The sequence below is a fragment of the Condylura cristata genome, unplaced genomic scaffold (assembly GCF_000260355.1).
Source record: "Condylura cristata isolate star-nosed mole 26May11 unplaced genomic scaffold, ConCri1.0 scaffold00017, whole genome shotgun sequence".
Taxonomy (NCBI): Eukaryota; Metazoa; Chordata; class Mammalia; order Eulipotyphla; family Talpidae; genus Condylura; species Condylura cristata.
Window position 1 is genome coordinate 30,020,895 of NW_004567118.1, and position 8,327 is coordinate 30,029,221.

General features: G+C 43.0%; 1 protein-coding gene across 1 annotated transcript; it reads right to left on the reverse strand.

Moving 5' to 3' along the window:
* Window positions 1-710: 710 nt before the first annotated feature.
* Window positions 711-7,325, reverse strand: SCIMP (SLP adaptor and CSK interacting membrane protein). The gene is made up of 5 exons (XM_004685111.2): window positions 7,181-7,325; window positions 5,258-5,318; window positions 3,510-3,583; window positions 951-1,087; window positions 711-785 (listed from the first exon to the last, which is right to left on the reverse strand). Exons 1-5 carry the CDS (start codon window positions 7,323-7,325, stop codon window positions 711-713), a joined length of 492 nt encoding a protein of 163 aa, XP_004685168.2.
* Window positions 7,326-8,327: the final 1,002 nt, after the last annotated feature.

The window sequence follows — 8,327 nt, forward strand, 5'->3', positions numbered from 1 at the left end:
GGCATCTTGTTAGCTGCAGTACATAGCCCTGGAGTCTCTGCCTCCCAAACACTCAGGGACAGTGATCAGCAAGGAAGGACCTTGACACTGTTTGCATAGAACTCTGTGTAAGGAAAAAAGCAGTCATAAAAATTAAGGGTGTAAAATCTCCTGGAGTCTAATCCTGAGTCAGCCATTTAATCACCCGTTTCTTTTCTGTTCCCCATGACTTTTCCTGAGGAAACTTACTTTTCCTGTAACTTCTCCAATACACATATTGCAAAAGGATGTTTCCATGTGTAAATCAGAAGGTAACTTCTGTCCTTTATTGATTGTTACAGGGCAACCAGGAAGCACAGGATAAAATCCTCGTGAGAATTTGAATCCCTATGGTCAGTTTGGCCAAGGTCATAGAGAGACACTAGAGTTTGGGGTGTGTATAAGCAGGGAGGGACCAAAAAGTACTCCTGAAGAACTCACAAGGCATGAAGAAGTAATATTCTCATGAGAACTGGACCGTAACTACCACCCACAGCCCTGCAATGTGGGCGGTGGGCAAGGTAGGTGTGGCAGGATGCTGTGCCCAGTGGGGACCTTGCTGGATTTAGGAGCCAGGGAGGTGCTGCCCTATCAAACACCTGAGAATCGGTTTGTTTTCTCAGGTGGGAGCCAGGGAACCCCCTGGTCCTCTCTGTGTAAACTCCTTGATAGACGCTTATGGCCCGACTTGGTCAGTCTTCAGGGCTGAGCACCAGCGTCTTTCCTCTGGCTGCTGTCATCCCATCGCTGAAGCTCCTTCGGCTAAACTTGAGGAAGGGTTTATCTTAACAGAACTTCATAGCATTACCACTGGTTTTTGGGCTCTGGATACCTATAGTCTTTTAACCCTTCTGTAGCTTTTAAAATAAGTTGTGGGACCCTTCTTCAGCTTTCCAAAAAGAAGAAACAGTTGTTTCAAAATGATGGTTTGCCATATTTGTAGAGACTTCAACATCGTCATAGTCATCTTCAGGCTCAAAATAACTTGGAGTGGAAACTGTCTCCTTTTGTCCAACTTTATTTACCAATGAATACGTAGCTGGTGGCTGCCCTGGAGTTTCCTGTGAGGCTAGAATACACAAAAGTACCTTAGATGCAAAACTATTGTATATTTATATATATTTTACGAAGGGGGCCAATGTGATTTTCATGGGTTGATCTTTCATGGATTTTCATGAAATGATCTTTAAACTTCTTGACGTATTTGATCCTCATTTTACAGAGGAAACGGAGGCATAGACATGACACAGTCTTAGGATCACCCCAGTAACTAAGTGTTGGTCAGATGTGTTCCCCGTTCCTTTGCCTAAGGCCTCATTTCAGTGGAAACCATGAAGCAGAAGCTTAGACAAGAAACTTTTCAGAGCCAGTAGCCAGATTAGTAGTGTCATGTCTATATATCCTAATTCTCATAAGGAAGTGATGCAAACCATATTTCCCTTTGGGCACAGCCCTAACAATGATGTAAACAAGCTTCTGTAATTGTTCATGTTGTAGCCTCTCCATTAAGAAGGAGGGGGACAGTGGTGTTTTAAAAAGGTAGAATTAGAGGAGGATACATAGCAAAGGCACTAAGGTATCTAGGAACAGGATGATGAAGCACCTCAGATCCACCTTTGATGGCAACTGGAACCACCTCAACCACAATTTCATCTTTTCTTAAGAGAGCCCCCCAAACTATTGTCATTTCATTACTAGCATAATTCTGCAACTAGACAGAGCTGAGCTCATGTTCAGGCTCTAGAAGTCATTAGCTGGTAGCCATGGGTAAGTCACTTCTCTTTGCCTCAGGATCCTCATTTGTTGAAGGGTAATAATAATATTGTACCTCCCTGATAGAGTTGTTGAGAGGATTAAATGGGATCACTACCGTGAAGTGCCAAGCATGGGGCCTGACACACAGGGCATGCTCGAAAAATTGTAGCTAATAAAGGTTATTCATTTAGTCATTTTTATTAATTATCTGTTAAGTTCCATGCACTGTTCTTACTGAAGGGTAAACGGTGGTGAAAAGGACAAAAAAAGATTTCTATTTTCTGGAGGAGATAGATAATGAATAAGTGAACAGCGACTAAAGAGGACAATTTTGGATAAATGTCGTAAGTTTCATAAAGAAACTTAGCAGGATTATTTTAGATAGGGCAATCAGGAATGGCTTCTCTGGGGTGGTGACATTTGAGTGCAACAGAAGGATGAGGTAAAATCAGCTATGCAAAGAATTTAAGGAAGAACATTCCCATCAAGGGAACCAGGCAGTTTTTCTGATAAGAAGAGGCTCAGTGACACTCTCAGTTTCTTTTTACTCATACTCCAAGCTGGCATTTGAATATGAACTTACACATTGAATATTGGGAGCATTAGTATTTATTTCTGCCTTGTTTTAACTTGCTCATCTCACCTATTTTTATTTTTTAAAGATTCAGTTATTTATGCATATATGAGCTGGGGTGTAGGCCAAAGTGGTAGGGAGAGTAAGGGGGGAAGCCATGAGAGGATTCACCAGACAGAGTAGGGAGCAGAACAGACAGATTGACTGAAATACACTGCTGAGAGGGGCAGTGGGTGAGACAGAAGTCTGCTGTGCCATGTGGGTCAGCTCCCTGGCCGGGGATCAAACTTGTATTTCAGTGGCTCTGGATAGCTTCACAGTGCTGAGACTTAGCCTCTTGCTCCACCAGGAGACCCTGCCTTACACAGGGTCTGTGTTGAGCTGATGTCGCCATCTGTGAATCTTAAGGCTATGGACCGACTATTTGTGCTCCCATAACATTAATGTATTGAAGCCTTAATCCAGGGCCCCCAGGGTGACTGTATTTGAAGGTGATACCCTGTGGAAGTAATTAAGATTAAATAATGTTATAAGAGCTGGGCCCTGGTCCAATAGGATTAGTCTTCATGAGACTCCAGAGAACTCCTCTCTTCCCCACAGTGAGCCCCTCTCCCTGTACACATAGGCAGGGAGGGAGGCAAGGCCTTGTGGGGACTCTGCAAGCAAGGGAGAGTGTAAATTGGCCAGAACCATGATCTTGGACTTCTAGCCTACAGAACTGTGACAAAATACATTTCTGTTGTTTAAGCCTTCTATCTATGGTATTTTCTTTTTTCTCTCTCTCTCTCTCTCTTTTTTTTTAAGATTTATTTATTTCTGCACATAGAACTGGGGTGCACGCTAGAGGTGCAAGAGCGATAAGAGGATTCACCAGAGACAGAGCAGGGAGCAGAACAGGCAGAGTTGAAGTACACTACTGAAGGGAGCAGTGGGTGGGTCAGGAGAGGTCTACCACGCCTTGTGGGTCACTTCCAGGGCGGAGGCGATCTAACACATGTGTATGCGGAAGTGGCTTTAGCTTTTTAGTGCTGTGCTTTAACCCGCTGCGCCACCAGGGAGGGCCCATATTTTCTTTTTTTTTATGGGGAACTCAAGATGACTAAGACTTAGATAAATTTATTATCATGCCCCGAATGAGACTGTTATCAGCAAATATACTTACAGGCATCTTTTGGAGAGAGCAGACGCCTGGGTGGCAGAGGGGGTAATTGAGCTGGCAGTTGATTAAAAACATTCCTGAAGAGAGAGGGGGAAAAAAAAAAGGGGTCAGTTTTGGTTTGATCATGCCTACTGTCAGTGAGTTAAAGGACAACATTAAAAGTAGGCAGGTTGGATTCAAATTATGGTCCCTAAATACTGGAAGCATTTCCTTCTCTTTCTAAATCTTATATTGTGTTTGCCACTAGCACTTTGAGAAAGTCATTTCCTCCAGGCCACGGAAGAGCTGGATTTGAGGGCAGATGAAGTACTGTAACTTACAGCAAGGAGCGGGGTTCCCCTGAGCTAGGTTAGGAGGGAAGCACATGCTAGACCCCTAAGTCTAAATATACACACCATGTGATAGCGACTCTACTACTCCATATCCCTCACTAAAATGCTTGTACATTTTAAGACCTGTACTAGCATATTCATAGCATCACTATTCAGACTAGTCCCAAGTTGGTCACTACCCAAATGCCTACCAGCAGTAGAATGGATGCCTTAATGTTGGTCTACTCCCATGATGGAATACTCTGTTGCAATAAGAATTAAGAATCTATAATAACACACAATGAATCATAGGCAAAATGTTGATCAAAAGAAGCCACATACCAAATAATACATACTATATGTGTATATATGTTTGCACTTACATACAGCGTAAAAACAAAGAGAAAATCAGCTTGTATAGTGGTTATCCTTAGCGTATAATGACTGAAGGGGAATATAAATGCTGAGGTGCTGATTATTTTTGTTTCTTGACCTGGATGTTGATTACTTGAGTTTGCTGATTTTGTGGAAATTTATTGAGTGGTATGCTTACCCTTTGCACTTTTTGTTTTCATATATTGGCCAAAAGATATCCTACAAAAAGATCGATTCCAAGGAAGCCTTTTTACCTAGATCCCCAATAAAACCCCTAGAAACAAGGCTGGGGGTGCTTCTCTGGTTGATGAGGCTTCCACAGATGCTGTCACACATCATTGCTGGAAGAACGTCTATGATTCTTTTGGGATAATTGCTTTTTTCCTTGCTGATTTTAATCTGTGTCCTTTTTATTATCATAGCTTATAACAATGAATAACATTGTTTTTATGTGTCCTTTGAGTCTTTCTAATAAATCATTAAATTTCAGAGGTCCTAACAACAGATCGCAATCTTAGCATCCCAGTGATAACATAAACACAAAAGTAAAGTGAACGGCATAATTTTGTTCAGCACATAGCTTTTAGAGGACTATCCGTGTAATCCATCTAAAGAAAAGAAGGGTAGTAGGGGAGGAGGAGGGAGAAGGACCAGGACAGGAGTGGGAAGAGCACAAGGGACTATGGTGATGGGCACGGGTGAATGGGTGGGAATTTCACAGGGAAACCATACATTGTAAAAGAAAATGAAGGATGTTGTGAAAAATAAAAAGAAAGAAAAGAAGGGTAACCTAGTGCTGAGTGTGGTCCAGACACAGAACCTCACCTGTGACCTTTAGCTAAATAAGTGAGAAGAGAGAGGATTTGGAGAGCAGCCAACCAGAGGGTGCCCTGCACCTCAAAGATCTGAGACCTCTCCCTTTAAGGTGGGGAGAGTTGGCATACAGGGCATTTCAGTGGCCCCATGGAAAGTGGGTAGTTGTGTCATTCTGATACAGTAGCCTACTTGCCAGAGTGAACAGGGGGTTCTCAAAATCAAAAAGCAGAAGGATTTCCTCCCACTTACTCATACACCATTTCTTCTCTTCGTTTTTGTTTCAAGCTCTTGGCAATTTCCAATGTCTTGTCTAAGGCAAAACAAAAACAAAAACAAAACGAAAACATATCATTTCAGGAAGAATTAGCAAATGTAGTTCTGGTGTTCAGAAGCCCTCAGAGAGCTGGTGGTTTCAGGATCTTTGGAAGAAGAACCACCAAGAGGAAATAGACATAGGGATATAGTCAGTGGTTAAAAGTGAAAGCCAGAATGTAAGCAGGCTGAGTGAATGCAGGGCCTTGAGCTAGCCCAGGGAGGACAGGATCAAGCGGTCTGTGTTTATTTCTTGTTGCAGTGCACATAGTCTGACTCAGAAATACTGACTGAATGAATAGCCAAAAGCATGGGTGGGAGGAAATGAGGTAAAGAATAGGAAAAACAGTTTGTAAATGTTGACATGCTAGACATATAAATTGTTATTAATTATAACCTGCTTGTTGATAAGATAAGGAGAATAGGCAGTTTTTGCTTTGTCACATGTGCTCATACCTGAAAATTAATAACTTGTAAGAAGGTAAATGAATAGAGGGTTATTGGGGCCAGAATATACTTTTTGCATTAAAAAAATAAATTACCCTTAAGGGATGGGGGAACCCAGTGGATCCAAATTCTAGTCCCAACTCTGTCACCAGCCCCCAACCAAGGCTTGCCTCTCTCTGAGTCTTAATTTTTGTATCACTAAAGAGATTGAGAAGAATGGCAAGAATGTGTTGCTTCTTGTGCGGCCCTCACCTTTCCACATTGGGCAAAGAGGGATTTTGAGACTCTGTCCAGAAGCAAGGGAGGACCGTGGCTTGATCCCTGAGGGGTCCCTGCCCAGGATACCTCTCAGGCTATTTACCATTTGCAGTTATACCCCCAGGCTAAGGTCATTGCCTAAAGAGATAAAATCTCCTGAAGAAAAGGGATAGGATCTCAAGAAAGCACACCATTGAATTAAGGGGTTGGTGTTTCTGGAAATAAGAAAGTGGAAACCCATCTGTAGATAATTGAATGTTAGTGTTTAATTTCCAGAAGGTTATTTATTTGTGCCTGACAATGTCAACAACCTCTGGCCAAAAGCAGTATGGTACCAGAAAATTCAGTGTGGTCATAGAGGAGGCTATCATGATGGTGAAATATTTAATTATGAGTTAAGTCTATTTTTCTTGCTTCAAGAAAACTTCCTTAAGAGAACACCTTATTGACATACAAGGTGCTATATGTATTTAATGTATACAACTCAACGAGATTTGAATTAAGACAGTTTTTGACATAACAGATTTGTGGTCTTTCAAGTGTGTAATAAGAACTGTGATCAGAGTCTCCCTGGTGGTGCAGGGTTAAAGTCTTAGCACTATTAAGCTATTGCCAGCCACTGTGGCATGAGTTCAAACCAGCCAGGAAGCTGACCTACATGGGCAGCAGACCTCTCCTGTCTCATCCACTGCTCCCCTCAGCAGTGTATTTTAGTACAGCTGCCTGTTCTGCTCCCCACTCTGCCTCTGGTGAATCCTCTCACCCCCTGCACCTCTGGTCTACACCCCAGTTCTTGTATGCATAAATAAATCTTAAAAACAAAACAAAACACAAAACTGTAATCGTCAGCCATACTGAAGAAAGTACTGTTAACACAGGCTGCCTGGAAACATCTTCTGCATCCAAGCCTTGGGGCTGGAAGAGTTCTTGGAAATTAGCTAACTTCCCCCCATTCACTATATAGATGGGCAAATGGAGGCCTAGAGACAGACACATGTTAGTCCTAGAGACAGACACAGTGTTAAGACTCACACCAGAGCTCAAAGTTCAGGTTACACATACATACAGATCTAATGTCCTTGCCCTAGACAAGGCCTAAATGGCTCATAACCACCCTTGTCTCCAGTCTTCCTGCCCAGGTGAGATGGCCATTACCTCGTCTAAGCAGCCACCTACAGATGCAGGCCAGGAGAAGACCCAGGACCATGGAGACAGTGATGATGGTCACAGCTATGATGAGCCAGAAGTTCTTCCTCAACCATTGCATCTCAGTAGGCTCCTGAGGAGGCTGGAGATCCATATGCTTGGGGACAGGCAGATGCTGGATAAGTCACTTGCTGCCCACTGGCAGCTGGGTGACCTCAGGCAAGTCACTTAGCCTTCTTTGAGCCTTCGTGTGGTCATCTGCAGTCGGGAGGTGACACCATCTGCCACTTCATAGGGGATCTGGGAGGGCTAGAGTAAGAAGTGTGTTGAATAGGTGTTCTAGAAATGGTAGATATAATCGCTCCTCTATTTTATATGGCCAACTACATATAGGTGGAGGAAATGCCATTTAAACAACAACTGATCTCTGTTGTTTTAATCTTAAAGGGGCATATAGACTGAAGTCCTAACAGAGGAGATAGCTTTTGAGGGCGTTTTTCTTTCTTCTTTTGGAATTGGGTTAGAAAAATAACTTTATGGAACAAAAAAGAAAAAAATAATGACTTGATGGTTCTTTTTGAGTGAGGCATGTTGACAAGAGGGGGAGGTGAACATGCAAAACATTGGAATTCTTGCATTTGAATCTAATGATGTCAGCAGGAGCCTGAGTTAAGTCTGCACGAGGAAAATAACACAAATTTGGGCACTGACGGCTGACTGACTGGAGAGGAAGCTAGTCCTAGAAGAGGGTAGCAGCAAGAGGGAAGTTACGACAGGGCAGTAATTGGACCCTCCTGGTGGTGCAGGAGGTTTAGTCTCAGCACGATGAAGCTGTCTGCAGCCACTGCAGCAGGAGTTCTATCCCTGGCCAACGAGCAGATCCACATGGCACAGCAGACCTCTCCTGTCTTGCCTGCTGCTCCCCTTAGAGTGTCTTTCAGTAGATCTGCCTGTTCTGCTCCCCACTTTGTTTCTGGCGAATCCTTTAACTCCCCCACCCCACCCCTGGCCTATACCCCAGTTCTTGTATAAAAAAATAAATCTTAAAAAAAAAGAAAAAAACAAAGAGCAGTAAGACAGTAGATCTTAAATGTTCTCCCCCACCCCCCCACCCACAAAATGGTAACCATATGAGGGCTATTAGCTTAGGTTCTGA

Coding starts and splice junctions, on each gene's coding strand:
- SCIMP (XM_004685111.2), bottom strand. CDS start 7,325: ATGGATCTCCAGCCTCCTCAGGAGCCTACTGAGATGCAATGGTTGAGG. Junction 1,088..3,509: donor GCTCTCTCCAAAAGATGCCT/GTAAGTATATTT, acceptor TGTGTATTCTAG/CCTCACAGGAAACTCCAGGG. Junction 786..950: donor TTGAAGTCTCTACAAATATG/GCAAACCATCAT, acceptor CCCTTCCTCAAG/TTTAGCCGAAGGAGCTTCAG.